The 16,416-nt window shown below is 47.8% G+C and overlaps 1 protein-coding gene across 1 annotated transcript in view; it reads left to right on the top strand.

The window, feature by feature from the left end:
* Window positions 1-1,154, top strand: part of LOC144888279 (ATP-dependent clpX-like chaperone, mitochondrial) — a 343,583-nt gene extending 342,429 nt beyond the window's left edge. Inside the window, exon 4 of the mRNA XM_078765931.1 lies at window positions 1,101-1,154. Coding sequence (XP_078622057.1) covers window positions 1,101-1,154 — 54 coding nt within the window. The remainder of the gene's footprint in view (window positions 1-1,100) is intronic.
* Window positions 1,155-16,416: the final 15,262 nt, after the last annotated feature.

The raw sequence follows: 16,416 nt of genomic DNA, 5'->3' as shown, positions 1-16,416 counted from the left end.
AAAATGGCATTTTACCAGTTGTCTCGCTTTTAAAATCTGGGACACGTTCAAAACAAATGAGATCCGCGAAGCGAGTCGGTCGAGTCGTGCGAACCAAGATGGCGACACGGCGGCTACACTTTTCACGGAGTATGAGCGTTCTATATATTTTCAATTCAGTGCGCCAGACTCGCTCACGTACTTGATTTGTGGCATAGACGTGGCCATTAGGCCTTCACGGTGTAATTTGTGTGAGGCTTTTGTCCGAGTGAGCTCGAGTCGAGAGGGCGAATGTACAGGTTGGGAATGTACGGGTCTCCCTTCCCCCGCCCGGCAACGCCGGTACTGGAGGGCGTCACAGGATCGGTGAGTCTCCAAAATCCGCTTCGTGCTGTTGTTGCGAAGATGCAGGACGATGTCGCGATTGTTGTGCTGCTCTCCTCCCATGAGAACTGCAACGTCATTGTTGACTGGCCCTCTCCTTCCTCCCCCTCCCTTTCCCCCCACCCGCCTCTCCCTCCCCTACCCCTCCCCCTCCCCCTTCCCCCCTCCGTCCTCCCATTCCCCTCCCCCCTCCCCCTATCCTTCCCCCTTCCCTCCCCCTCCCCTTTCCCCTTCCCCCTCCCCCTCCCCTCCCCTCCTCCTCCCCTCCCCTGTCCCTCCCCTCCCCCTCCATTTCCCCCTACCCCTTTCCCTTCACCCCCCCCTTCTCCCCTCCCCCTTCCCCCCTCCCCCCTCCCCCCTCTCCTCCCCTCCCCCCCGTTCCCCGCCCCTCCCCTTCCCCCTCCTCTCCCCCGCCGGCAATGCCGTGTACCTCTGCTAGTATTGTTATAATTTTGGTGGCCAAGTACATTCTTATTAAGGTACTATTGCTCAACCCTCCTCTTCTACAAGTAGAACTCAAACCTTTAATAGCTGAGACACAGCTTTGTCCGCCAGGCTGCGAGCTTCAGCCTCATCAGCATTACATGCCATAACACATGACCCAGTACGGGAGAACAAACAACGAAGTTTCCTGAGTTATGGCCTTCGGAAACTCGAAACAAGCCAGCAGGCGCTTTGACTTTAAAAACAAACCATTTTTTCCATGCCACGACAAAAAGTACAGCACTTGTCCATAGATATACGTCAACCAAGATTACATGGGACTCGACAACCAGTACTGCCCCGTGTAGCAAGGCAATGGAGACAACTCGCCTCTTTTCCTGCATCTACCTTGGGTAGAATTTGGCACAAATCCCAAAGTTTTTCACTTCAAACCGACTTTGTCAATGAACATTCCGCTATCCAACAATTCTCCTCATTGTAGACCCAGACTAATAGCTTTAGCATGGAGGTTGTAGACATCCACCTCACGAATCCACATCACAGATGGGAGCCTCAATGCCACTCGTACCTCTCAACCTGCATTTTGCCCTCTAAGCCCTTGACTTTTGACATTCATTTGCAATGTTATTGGATTTTACTCGTCATTTAACCCACAACACGATCTTCCTTCCGACTCGTTTTTCCCCCAGGTCGATCTCGTGGCCTCTCCTTCGCTGGTACCTCCATTGGCCTGTACATAAAATGCTCACACAAAACACTTACGGATCAATTTGTCCCATCGTTGTATGTTCATTTGCTTTTGTGCAAATTATTAATAGGGGACATTCCAAATAGCCTGGTGTTGGCTTAGCGGTTAGAGTGCCGGCTTGGGATACCTAGGATCCTGGGTTCGCAATCCTGGTCGATCGCTACTTTAACACCAGGGGGGTTGACTCAGCCTGTCATCCTTCCGAGGTCGGCAAATCGAGTACCAGCTTGCTGGGATGAATGATCCCGGTGTGTACCCCGGTTAGAATAGGTACACCGTACCCCTGCGCATCGTAAGAGGCGACTAAGGGTTGGCGTCAGGAAGGGCATCCGGCCATAAAAACATTGCCTCAAACAGGGAACCATGATTGTCATGGGGCCCGCAAGGGTAACATAGAGTCCCTGTATAAAGAGAGTTGCGCCATGCGCTGACCCGAGATTTCTGGTCACGTGATTTCGTGGCGCCATTTTGTGTCTAACTTCACCGTGCGTGAACGTCAGCTTGGTACGGGAATGTTGTTTATTGCCAAACAAAATGACTGGTTGTTCTGCTTTTGGTTGTTCAAACCAATCTGGGAAATATAAGATGTATAGATTTCCAAGTGATAAAGTCAGAAGACAAATTTGGGAAGCGAAAGTCAGACGAAAGAGCTGGAAAGCGATCGACTCCTCGAGACTCTGCCAGGTAGGCCCACGCCGCTTGATGATCGATGTTCAAAAGCAATTCTATCTGCTCGGTTTTTTTTTGGTTGTCTGTCCGTTGAAAACCCTTTTAAAGGGAAGTGATTTGTGTTTGTTTATAATCTTCAAGGAGCTGACCAAAAATGCATTTCCGTGGGAAGAACCCTGCTCAATTTTTTTCGGGTAGTCCTAGCGGACCGCATATTGTCATTGATTGATGAAATGTCCCGGTACATTGCCTGGTCTGCGGTTGGGTAGTCTGCGGGCAATGTCACTGTACTTTTTCAGAGGGAATTAATTTTGATTTATAGGGGTGGGAAACCCATGGTCCGTTTTGTTTTCAGTTGTCTGTCCGTCCATTCAAAACTTATTCCGAGGCAAGTTATTTTTTTGGTTTAAAATCTTTAGCCTAATCGGCAATCATAAAAGCAATTTTAGGGGGGGACCTGCTCAATTTTTTTGCGGGTTGTGCAGCCAAGTCGCCAGCTATGAAACATATTAATCGATCAGGCAATATCCATCAGAGTTCTGGGCAAGGGTGTAGTAATAAATGAACGTTTCAATCTTACTAGATGCCGATGACGTTTTCCTTATGTCAGAGACAGAAGCTGACTTGCAGCTTGTTAAATCATTACAATGGAAATTGAATATAAATGTCGATAAAACTAAAGTTGTACACTATAGAAATATGGCAATACCACGTACAGAATTTGTTTTAAGTGTGTTAGACTATATGTCGGCTGGAAGTCCTACACCGGAATTGCTCTCAGCACCCTTTCAAAAATATTGGATATGCCCACACTCCTTTCTAAAAGTTATTAAAATTCAGAGAACGACAGCATTGGTTTGTCTTACTTATAATGTTAGCTCTTATATGCAGTGCTGGCTTGTAATATGCATTGCCATACCACTTTTAATATCACCACACAGCTCTTTTTCACGGCAATAGCTGAGTTTTTGACGAAACAAATATCACCTGTATGTAATAATAAGACTAAATATGTGTAGTAAATTTTTTTTTAGCAGGTTTAGAATATATCACCCCATATCGCGAATGTACATGTACAGTATATCTAATCCGACACACTTAGACACAAAATGGCGTCCAAATTTGAGTTGACACAACTCTCTATATACAGGGACTCTAGGGTAACATTCGCTACAGCAGGGAAAATGGCCTTAAAACGATCATTCATTCATTTGTTATATTCCAAATGTTCCACAACTATTCACATCAGGTGACCACAACAGGTGACTCATCCACCTCGCACATACACCATTACACCACACAGGCGATACCCAGACATGGATCATCCTGCACTTGACAATCATGGCCGAAAAACACGGCCCCCACTTGCTCAGCAACACCAGCCACCAGACAAAGCCCCTCTCACAGAGAACCCAAGCAGTGTGTTCCCTGCCAAAATCACACAAGGTGCCAACAGCATTTGTGATTTTGTTCATGATTTCAACAACCAACATATATCACTCTAAGGTCACTTTGCCCACCCTAGGTTTACAACATACACCTGTTTACCTCAATTTCAATCTTACAGAGTAGAAATCTCAAACCGTCTCAAAATGTCTTGTCAGAGGGGGGTCGTCTTGTCCAACAGCTCACAACTCCACACTCCAACGTCTATCGCTCGACCTCGGCAGCATGTTGACAAGACCAACAAGCCACTACATATACCCAACAGTATATGACCATATTTGACAATTGCTTGATCCAACATCAACCAGAACTCATCCTGGCACTCCAAGAACTCCCCAAGCAGTTTTCAGTTTCATGTAAAAACACTCCATATCGCATACATGTACATATACACATCATATAGCACCATCGCTAGCATCATATACCAACATGACCATATGTGAGAACCCCACAATACGTGAGAATCAAACCGCAGGTTGCCGCAATTTCCCCTGCAGGCACACCTGTCGAGACATTATCAGACTGTCCGCAATGTCACATTCATAATAGTTCACACCTTATGCACTCCACATGAACCGAACCAATCTACGTAAACATATACCACTCCGACCTCTCCCCACGTGGCATGATTTCTGCTGTCACGCCCTGCCCCGACTGAACAACAAGCATTAGCAGCCAACAGGAGACAGAGTGTTACAGAGCAGGTTTCGGTCTTTTTCTTTTTTTTCTTTTTTTTTTTGTATACTGAATCGAGGCTCGTGAAAGAGCTAACATTTATTTCACAAACAAATCAACCAGACAAACAAAATATATAAAAAGAGGGAGCGGAAGACAAGATGGGGAGAGAAGGGGAAGCACACAAACACAACATTTGAGAGCATGGAGAAGTGTGGGAGGGAGAGGGCTTGGGGGGAGGAGGCGTGGGAAGGGGGGGCGGGGGGGATAGGTAGAAAACACAAGGGGACCGAAATTAGCGGGGGCAGAAAAGATCAAGGTTTTGGATGAGGGAAGATAAGAGATGGTGGTGAACAGCTGTTTTAAAGACCTGGAGGGTGGAGTGGGATTGAAGAGAGTGAGGGAGTTTGTTCCAGAGGCGGGAGAAAAGAGGAATGAAGGAGTGAAGGTGAGCAGAGAGTCTTGATTTTGGCGGTTTAACCATAAGAGGGTTGCAGGCAGATCTTGAGCGACCTGTAGGAATATTTGGGGGACAGAGCCCAGAGAGAGCTGGGGGGGGGGGGGCAAGGCCAGAGAGGAGTCGGTAGAAGACGGAAAGACCACCAACCTGGCTGCGGTGAGTGAGTGAAAGGCCCTTGGAGTTAGCTTCATCGCGGGAGATTCCAATGATTCTGAAAGCTTTGGTTTCAACAGCGTGAAGACGACCTAGGTGTGAAGCAGACCAGACCAGAGGGGAGAGCAGTATTCCATAGAGCTGCGGATGAAAGCCTTGTAAGTGGTGAGGAGCTCAGGTATACCAAGGAAGGACTTCGCACGACGGAGGATGCCCAGTCGGCGACTGGCTTTGGAGGCCAGATTTGAAATGTGGTTTTCCCAGGAAACATCATAGCAGATATTGAGACCAAAAAGCTTGAGTGACAGAACTTCTTGGAGAGGCTTATTCAGAAAGTGGATGGGAGGGTTGTCCAGTCGGTCTTTTCAGAGAGACATCGTAAGAGTGTGACATTTGTCAGGATTGAAAGACATGTTCCACTTGTTTGCCCAGTCTGTGATTTTGTCCAGGTCTGCAGAGAGTGAGGAGGCTGCAGACTGCCAATCTGAGGGATGAGGAATGGAGTAACAGAGAGTAGAGTCGTCCGCAAAGAGATAGAGAGGATTTTCAAGAGAGTCAGAGAGATCATTGATGAAGACCAGAAAAAGCACAGGGCCCAAAACACTGCCTTGGGGAACTCCAGCCTGAACAGGAAGAGGAGACGAGAGAAACCCATTCAGGGCCACACGTTGACTACGACCAGAGAGGAAGTCTGCCAGCCATGCGTGGAGATTTCCATGGATACCAAAGGAGGAGAGTTTGGTGAGCAGAGCGGGGTGCCAGACCGTATCGAAGGCACGTGAAATGTCAAGGGAGACAGCTCTAATTTCCTGTTTGGCGTTGAGGACCTCCATCCATTGTTGAGAAAGCAGAAGCAGCATGTCCAGATTAGAGTGACCAGGTCTGAAACCAAATTGATGGTCAGAGATCAAGCCATTGGAGAAGAGGAAAGATTTCATATCTGAAGCAATGATGGATTCCATGACTTTGCTGATAATTGGGAGAAGGCTGATTGGTCTGTAGTTGCTAGGATCTGTTTTTGCACCTTTTTGTGCAAAGCGGTGATGTTGGCTGATTTCCAAGCAGATGGCAGATGACCTTGAGCAAAAGAGAGGGTGAAGAGAACAGAAAGAGGGAGTGAAAGAGCGGAAGTACATGATTTTAGGACCCGTGGGCTGATGCCGTCAGGACCAGTTGCAGAATCAGAGTCGAGGGTTGACAGAAACTTTTCCACCTTGTCAGGAGGAAAGGACACAGAGTCCAGGAGCAGCTGGGTATGACTGGGTATGGTGGGTACAGAGAGGGATGGGTTTGGGACACAAGATTTAGAGGCAAACACAGAGTTGAGGCATTCAGCTTTTTCACGTGCGGAGTCAGCCGTGTAGCCGTTTGATGTGAGGGAGGGGATGGAGGGGGAACAAACACCAGAAACAGATTTGACCAGACGCCACCAGGATTTGGCAGAGGGAGACAGATAAGAGAGTTCGGTCTTGAGAACGGTGAGATATTGTTTCCTGGCTCTCCTGAGGGAGGACACACACTTGTTTCGGGCTTTGTGAAAGGAAATGAGATTTCCTTCCGTTGGATTTGCTTTCCAGGAGAGGAAAGCAAGTTGTTTCTGGGCAACAGCGTCACCACAAGATTCCGTGTACCATGGATGGGAGGAAGGGTATGACAACTGAAGACGAGATGGGATAAATCTGTGCATGAGAGAGAGCAATTTACTTTGAAAGAATTCCCAGGATGAGTTGATGTCAGAGGCGGTAGAGATGGGAGACCAGTCCAGATGATTGATGGCTGCTTGAAGACCGTGCCAGTTGGCCTGAGTGAAATGCCAGACTCGTCGACGCTGAGGAGGCTCTCTGAGAATGGTCAGCGAGATGTCCACTTTAACAAGCACATGATCAGATGAGCCGATTGGAGCAGAAGAAGAGCAGCAGACATTTTCAGGGAAGTTAGTCATAACCAAGTCCAGAAGAGAAGATGCTCCGTTGACTGAGATCCGGGTCGGTAAATTGACAGATTGTGTCAGTCCCAGTGAGTCGCAGAAGCCCTTTGCTGAAGAGCCATGGCTGGTGAGAGAGGTACCCACACCCAGCCAACTGGCATGGTGACAAATGAAATCACCACATATGAGGCAGAGAGAGTTGGGATGGGTAGATAGAAGTTGGTCCATATTAATAGACAGCGAGATGTAGATTGAGTCATCACTGTTTGGTGGATGGTACAACACACATATGAACAAAAGGTGGGAGCGAAGGGGAAGCCGTAGCCAAAGGTATTCCTGGGGGTGAGGTGGAGAGAGGGCAGTGGAGGGCGAGTGAGGAAGAGAGTTTTTTTTATAAAGATAGCAACCCCACCTCCAGGACGAGGCTCAGGTCTATCATACCGGAGGAGGGAGTAACCTGGGAGAGATACAAAGGCATCAGAGACATCATTGAGGAGGAAAGTTTCTGTTAAGCAGATCACATCTGGTTTGTCAGAAGCAACCTGTATGGAGAGATCAGTCAAGTTTGAGCGAAGGCCCCAGATGTTTGAGGTCCATACCGTTAATGAAGAGGAAGGGGGAGCATCGGATACAGAACAGGGGGGGGGAGGGGTAGGGTAAGATGTGGAAGAGGAGGAAGAGGTAGGGAGAGCTGTTGAAGGTGTGTCAGAGATTTCAGAGATTTCAGAATAGCTTGCAGAAAGGGAAGAATGGGGCAGACAAAAGGTTTGATGGAGATTGGGTGAAGCCTAGGTCACACATAGGCGGATATTTTGGCAACTACTGGCGACTGCCGGCAATCAAGATTTTTCGGCGACTACTGGCGATTTCGGGTGGTAATGTGACCATTAAAATATGGTCAGGCGGCAGTATGGCGACTGCAGGCGGCCACATTGCGACTGCATTGCGACGACGCCCCGAGTGGGATGGCGACTGTTGAAGATCGACGACGACTGCATTGCGGGTGCACGGCGGCAGCATGGCGACAGTCTGGCGGCTAGATTACGACCGATGGCGGATAGCTGCGACTGCATTGGGGCCTGGTGGCGGTTTACTCCGACGCCCGCAAGACTGCAATAAGATCGCCGGCGATTGGAGACGATTCACACAACTTTTTAAATCTTTATTTCTCTATTTTACATTTCACTTTATTCATTTCAATGATGTATGACATGAAGCATAAAGATGTTTGATGTACAATAACAAAGTTAATAAAGATGTATCATTGTAATGTAATAATCAAACTTTTCTGCAGGGAGAGAGAATGGAAATAAAGTCCAACAAATTATTTCCACTGGTCCCAAGTCCCATAAATAAAGTTTCCAAAGGACCAAAGTCCCAAAAATAAAGTTCCCAAAAGTCCCAAGTCCAAACAATAAAGCCATATCCTTGTCGGCACCACAGGACCTCACTCCACGGAGACCCTCACACCATCCTGTCTTGCCATGGAATCGTGGTATGTCGTAATGCAGTCGCCAGGCAGTCGTATCTTTGTCGCCAATGGCCGTAACTCGGCCGCCACTAGTCCTACTGCTGTCGTCGTCAGTCTCCCATAGCCGCAGGGGAGACGTGGCTGTTCTTCTGTAGTCGATATGCAGCTGCAACAGTGTCGGCCCGTAGTCGGGAAGATGCCGCAGGAAGGCCGTATGGCATTCGCATCTCTGCCGTGCTAGCTGGTGGGGCGATTGCGGAAGACTATGAGCGACTGGGTTGCGGCCGCTTTGCGGTCTTATTATGGATACCGACGACAGCATGGCGGCTCCATCACGACAGCATGGCGGATTTTTTTCGATTGCGACTGAGCTCGCCGTTTTTAAACATTTAAAAAACTTTTTGGCCCCTTTGCAGCTCTTGCCGACTGCAGCCGACCTGGGGCGGATAACCGCGACTACAGAAGACCGTCCATTACGGTTTCATTACGATTGTCGGCAGGTGGTGGCGATTTTTTCAGTCGCCAGTAGTCGCCGACAAATCCGCCTATGTGTGACATAGGCTTGAGGCAAAGTGAGGTGTTATTTGAGGAGGGGGAAGAGCGAGGCAGAAGGTTGGGGGAGATGAAGGTGAAAGTTGGAAGGGGGAAGAAGCAGGGAGGATGCTTTGAGGAGAAGGGGTGAGAGGGGAGTCTAGAAGGGGAGGAGCGAGGGAGAGTCTCGGAGGGGAGGGGTGTGGGGGGAGTTTAGGAGGGAGGGGAGGGAAGGGGCAAGGGGGGAGATTTGAAAGTGATGGGTGATGGGGAAGATTTGGAGGGGAGGGGCAAGGGGGTAGATTTGGAGGGGAGAGGTGATGGGGAAGTTTTGGAGGGGAGGGGTGATGGGGAAGTTTTGGAGGGAAGGGGTGATGGGGAAGATTTGGAGGGGAGGGGCAAGGGGGAAGATTTGAAAGGGATGGGTGATGGGGAAGATTTGGAGGGGAGGGGCAAGGGGGAATATTTGAAAGAGATGGGTGATGGGGAAGTTTTGGAGGGGAGGGGTGAGATTGGATTTTGAAAAGTGTACAATTCATGGGAAACTAACATTTTTTGCAAAATGAGTTTGAGACCTTCGAGTCAAAAATACGTTTGAGGACGCTGAAGGAGGGGTGGAGGACTGGAGAGTTTCGGGAATATAGAAAAGAGGAACTGTAAGAGATGGTATTATTTTATTTTTTTGGAATGAATAGATTTGGTGAGCAAGACGAAAGCATCCTTTTGTAGGAGAAGAAGAAAAAGGTGTTATAATATATGACAGAATACAGTTCTTCAGGGGAGAGATTAAACATTTCTAACCACGTGATCGCGTGATCACGAACAACGTGAACGAAGAACGAATGAACAAATAAGAACAACAAATAAACGAATAAGAACTGAGAAGGAAATATTTTTTTGGGGTTTTTTTTTTGAGTAGAGATATTAAACAAGGAAGTATGGGGTGAATGACTGGGACGAAACAGAGAACGAAAGTAATTGCAGCGCATTCGACGAACCGCTGAGAGAAAACAAAAGCACAAGGTTGGAGACAGTAGCCTAAGCCTACTAGTACTAGTACTAGGCCTCAGAATACTCGACACGCATTAACCGACGATTGTGTATACATGTACGAAAAATTAACACCGAAAATTTTCCTAAAGACACGCTATAGGTGCACACACGATACAGTCTCGACAAAAACACAATTGTGAAAAAATTACTTCGCTTCAAAAGCGTGAGCGCATGGACAGCTTCGAAAAGACGTGACCTCGCTGACAAAGATCTTGCGAGATCTGATCACCGACAAAGATCTCTCTTGAACAGCTGGTAGTCCTTTGAGGGACGCATCTTGATCATAAATCGCTCAGCAAGTCGCTCCAGTCCACGACAGTACTCGCGCTCAATTTCGGCCTTCTTATGGAATCGTGCCGCAGAACTCATGGATTTGCAGCTTTGTCCTTCTCCGTGTCCCTGCTCGTCCGGCTCCCTGTCCGCGTCCTCTTTGAAATCCGTGTTCCATCAATATAACTCCGTGGCCGGCTGCACGAAGACAGCCAGACAAACAGACAGGGGTGAAACCATAACCACAATTAAACCACAATTACCTTCCTCCAAACAGGAAATCAGAGTACACCTGCACCTGCTCCTCAATTGATTCTCTGACCTTACATCCCAGGGTCCCGGTAGTCATCTCCACTCATAGTAACAACCTGGACAACTCGTGTGCAACTCGAAGTACACTCCTCGTGAGCGCTGCCTTCAGGACAGTTCATCAGACATAATGCCCCCAGAACCATAATCACTTTCATCACACACAACACCATTTATTTATTTATCACAATACCATTTGCGTTCTGGTCAAGTCTGGTCACAACTTTTTGAGATGTCCTGCTCACAGACAAACAGACAGACAGGGGTCTAGCTTGGGTTTGAATCCTGACCCCATTATAAACTGTCATCCCAATGTTTCACAGGCAGGGTGATTCAACAATGTGTGAGCCGTCCCTCGGATGGACGTTAAACACGCATCCAGTCTTCCAGCACTCGTTTTCGTTGGTGTCCATCAAAGATCACACTGTGTCCCTCGCAAAGGGTAGGCGAACTATCGCCGGCACTCTTGGTACAAATTGCAACTTCTGTCCTAATCCACAGAGGGCACTGCATCAGCAGCACAGTCGCCCCTCAGCCAACAATGCCACCCCACAGCCCTGTGCCACATGTAGTTGTCCGAACCTTTGCTTGTCACCTGGCCTTCTTATAGCACGTGACCCCAAAGTCCACGCGTGGCACCTCTTTATGCTCCCCCTGAGGGGTATCTCCCGGCACGTTCAGTGTCCGCACGTTCGTCTGTCAATTTTAGGAACATTTTTAGCAGACAACATTCGGACACCTTGATTGTCATGGAATTCCATTCATTCATATATCCGACGAATTCGTAAAGTTTATACTCACGTTTTCCATCCAGCCAATCATTTCCACTCCTTCTCCACTCACCTTTGTCTTGGTTAATTTGCATCTCTGCACCTCACGTGAGCATTTATTAACTTGTTAAAAGTACAACATCAAACTCTGTTATCTAACACTCACAGCTAATACTGGCTCTGCCATGACATATCGGCTGTGTCCCAACTACCTTCCAATGATGCACTTTGACTTGATAGAGCACTACATCGCGACATTCTTAATCTGCACCGCCAGATGCTGTGTTGAGTCACGGGGCTGGTGCCAGTCAAGAGGGCCCGTGCTGTTTCTCGGCGCTCCGCACGCGAGGCTGACCATCGAGCAGCACCGGATCATCCAGATCACGCGAGGCTAGCACCCGAGCAGCGATGATCCGACGCTCGACAGCACCTTCCGTCGCTACAAATGGCTCTTCCAGTCTTGTTCCTTCAAACTCCTCGCTGTCCACTCTCTCCTTTGCACTCACCGGTGCACGCGTGCTTCCCCGTGCCGGCACGGGGTGCACTGCTTCGACCTCTCGCACACCTGTCTCGTGTCGCCCCGCATGTTCGCGCTGCAGGACTTTCCCACCACAAACGTGCCCCTCACGCTCCACAGGTGTGCACATCCCATTTATCGTGGGACTCAACTCTGATATACGTAAATTTATTTGACTTCATACGATGACGTTGTACTCATCCGCTCGCAAACTCGATGCCAGCTCTGTCCCATGTAGTCTGAAACGCAAGATGCCGTGCTTCGAAACGATATCTCCCAAAGTATTTAGTACGTTCCTGCAGCCCATCTACATATTACGTAGGCACGACGGCTCCGAGGGCGACTCGACGTTCAAGCTGCCTCACCCTTCACGTCTTTCTATCCACTCTGCCGCTTCCTGCATTAATTAAAGTACCAGCAGCTGTTTAGTTCTCCGATATGCCATGTTCCTATTTGTATTCAACGCGAAGCCAAAGGCGATCGTAACTTTATTTGACTCGCCTTCAGTGTGACCAACTCTAGCAATCGTTACGTCAACAGCACATCTGTAACGTGCACATCACTCATGGTTCCCCATCGATATAGTCCATGTATGCCAATCACACTGCACCATCCAATGCTCACCACAATCTTCACAGTGTGCGTGAGATTAATTCCCGACATAACTTGAAGCACGCGACCCAAGCGATCGTTTCGCTTCCGGGATTCTGAATACACAGCGAATAAACGCACATTCATTTATTTTGCGATTCCCTGCTGGGTCGTGGCTCGTTGCCTCGGGAACCAGACTGTTCACGAGATCGTTCATATACCAACCCAATGTAGAGGTCTAACTGACCATCCACTTCATAAAAAGCTGATACGAGCAGAATTGTAATACCGAAATTAATTATTTTCCACATGAATAACCATTTGAATGGCTCGAGTTAATTGTACACGTTATAAAATTTTTGGCCTGCCGCTCGCTCCTCCAGCCGTCAGACGGCTATTTTCACCTGTCACCAAACCCCGAGTGGGATCCCTTTGTCCCGGTGATGGACCATGACTATCAATCCAGTCAACTAACCTCACTTTAACCTGGTTCGGCTCCATTATTTTCCCTGTTTCGTTCTTCGCAGCCCGTTAGTTTTCAGGGGCGCCCCTTATCTGCCCCCACCCCTCCTTCCCCAACACCCCCCGCCTCCCCCACTGACGGGTGCACGGCAATACCCGTAGAGTGTTGCTGTCGTTCAGGTCCTCAAGGCAGAGTACACTCTTTGGCCTCTCAGCAGGGTGTCCCAGTTGCGTATGCGAGTGTACAGACTGTCTTTAAAGCCTGCCACTTTGAAACACTCGAAGCACGTCCGAGTACAACACTCCCTCCGCACCTCCACGCGTGAAAGTATACAGACTAGTCCGGCAGCTAAGCTAAATATAGCATAACAATTGTGCATTTTGTGAGGAAAGCACCAAATTTGGCACACTAGTAGACTATCATATCATGAAAAGATCTGGATATTGGTCCATCTCAGATTCAGAGATTTGACTTTTGCAAGATTTGCAGATTTTGCAGATTTGCAAGCTGAGATTGCAACGCCAGGGACGGCCGACTCCTTCCTGCGAGCTGCCCACGTCACCCGCACAAGAAGAGCTCATCAAATCACTGCAGCGGCACTGCACATCCTGCAACACCGTGCGTATGAACGCCACTGTATGACATATGCTGATGATGCAGAAGACCTGCCTGAGTTCGAAAACGGGTGTCACCAGAGAGGAGAAGACATTCCCAACTTTCAGTACTGGGCAACTGGGCTGGAGCTAGAGATGTTGGTACTGGTCTACGTGCGTTCTCTGCGGCAGGCTTCATTCACGATGTACCTTGATGCCCTCACGGAACTGGTCCCATGGTTCCATGCCTTAGACCACACACACTATGCAGGGTGGGTCCCTGTTCACCTGAGGGACGTGGTTGCACTCCCAATGAAGCACCCAGATGTAGCCAGAGAATTCAGGGCTGGCAACTTCACTGAACAGAAGATGAAGAAGGTGTTCTCTTCGATCCCAATCGAATCGAAATCTTGCAAAAATCAAATCTCTGAATCTGAGATGGACCAATATCCAGATCTTTTCATGATATGATAGTCTACTCGTGTGCCAAATTTGGTGCTTTCCTCACAAAATGCACAATTGTTATGCTAAGTTGCCCCACTAGACTGTCTTTAAAGGCTGCCTCTTTGAAACACTCGCAGTGTGTTTGAGTGTCCAGGCTGTTAACCAAGCCTCAGTCATGAGTGCTTGGGCCCCAAGCCACTTGAATTTTACCCTCTTATCTTCAACAAATCTCTGTACCCTGTCTATTCTCTTTACCTTTTATTTGAATCCGTGCCGAAGATCAAGCAAAGACCGAATCCTTCACTCAATTGCGGCAAGTCACCGTTTTACCGAGAAAGTTCTCACCTCTTCAAAGGGCGCCCGGAAACCTTGCCGCCACTAAGCAACGACACCTCCTCTCCCCCCCTCCGGGCGGATCCCATCCTCATCGCCATCTCTTGTGGTGAGTTTTAAACCCTTTTTCCTGGGATAAGCACCTTGTCAAACTCGGACAGTGTACAAGAGGTTTATTATAGATAAGAATACTTGCATGGGAGATGTTGGCATATAAGCTAGTAACACCATATGTAACATCACAGTGACATCATGGTCCTCCACAGCCGACCCCAACATCTCAGCGAGCCACAAGCCATTATCGGCTTAATGTATTGGAATCTCCCGCGATGAAGCTAACTCCAAGGGCCTTTCTCTCACTCACCGCAGGCAGGTTGGTGGTCTTTCCGTCTTCTACCGACTCCTCTCTGGCCTTGCCCCCCCAGCTCTCTCTGGGCTCTGTCCCGCAAATATTCCTGCAGGTCGCACAAGATCTGCCCTCAACCCTCTTATGGTTAAACTGCCAAAATCAAGACTCTCTGCTCACCTTCACTCCTTCATTCCTCTTTTCTCCCGCCTCTGGAACAAAATCCCTCACTCTCTTCAATCCCACTCCTCCCTCCAGGTCTTTAAAACAGCTGTTCACGACCATCTCTTATCTTCCCAAATCCAAAACCTGATCCTTTCTACCCCCGCTAATTTCACCCCAGATCCACTTTTTTGAAATACCAACTTCTGTCCTGGAAGTCCTTGGTGTCCTTGTGTTTTATACTTCTCCAACCCCCCCCCCCCCCCCTTCCCATGCCTCCTCCCCCCAAGCCCTCTCCCTCCCACACATCTCCCTGCTCTCAAATGTTATGTTTGTGTGCTTCCCCTTGTCTCCCCATCTTGTCTTCCTATCCCTCTTTTTATATATTTTGTTTGTCTGGTCGATTTGTTTGTGAAATAAATGTTAGCTCTTTCACGAGCCTCAATTCAGTAAACAACAAAAAAAATAAAAAAAAATAAAAAAAAATAAAGTACTTTCCTCTCGGATCCGGGAACTCAAAACAACATGTTATGATCATCCCTTCCCAAAGACCCAGACTGCCGCCCCGAAGAGAACGTTGTACAAAGTTGACAAGGCAGTATACGCCTCATTCTGTAAGAATACTTCGCCAAGGCCAATCATGGGATATTTGTGTCAACAGTTTTTCAAAGTCCGACAACCGGCCGCCAGGGAAATAGGTCACAGTGTCTTTCAGCCTGGAACACTGCTGCCCCCGTCAGGATGGGGATTTGATGAAATCCCCTACAAACATGCTACTATGGGTGAACATATTATGGGTGAACATACTCTGGATGAATATACTATGGGTGAACATATTATGGGTGAACATACTCTGGATGAATATACTATGGGTGAACATATTATGGGTGAACATACTCTGGATGAATATACCATGGGTGAACATATTATGGGTGAACATACTCTGGATGAATATACTATGGGTGAACATATTATGGGTGAACATACTCTGGATGAATATACTATGGGTGAACATATTATGGGTGAACATACTCTGGATGAATATACTATGGGTGAACATATTATGGGTGAACATACTCTGGATGAATATACTATGGGTGAACATATTATGGGTGAACATACTCTGGATGAATATACTATGGGTGAACATATTATGGGTGAACATACTCTGGATGAATTGAATATACTATGGTAACTGTTTATGTTGTGGAATCAAACCAAATTTTGCCTCATTGATTTTTCCATTGATATGAGCGTTTTGTTTTTTCTGATGTTAATGGCGGTAATGTGCAGGTATAATCACTCCTACTGCTCGCACATAAAATTTACATATTTATAAAAATCATCGCCCGTCTCAAGATATTGACTTACCTGCATTTTTACAAACTCGAGTTGTTTATAAGAGTTAACTGTGACACCCTTCTATATAATTGCTTCATACTTTGGACAGATAACCACCATTGTGATTTTCAGGATGGTTTGTTACAGGCCTGGCTTGCTTTGTTACAGGCTGGCTTGCTTTGTTACAGGCCTGGCTTGCTTTGTTACAGGCCTGGCTTGCTCTGTTACAGGCCTGGCTTGCTTTGTTACAGGCCTGGCTTGCTTTGTTACAGGCCTGGCTTGCTTTGTTACAGGCTGGCTTGCTTTGTTACAGGCCTCGCTTGCTTTGTTACAGGCC

This window comes from Myxine glutinosa, chromosome 11 (assembly GCF_964187855.1).
Source record: "Myxine glutinosa chromosome 11, kmMyxGlut1.1, whole genome shotgun sequence".
Taxonomy (NCBI): domain Eukaryota; kingdom Metazoa; phylum Chordata; class Myxini; order Myxiniformes; family Myxinidae; genus Myxine; species Myxine glutinosa.
Note: the sequence above shows the minus strand (reverse complement) of the source record. Positions and strands in the feature narration are given on the sequence as shown.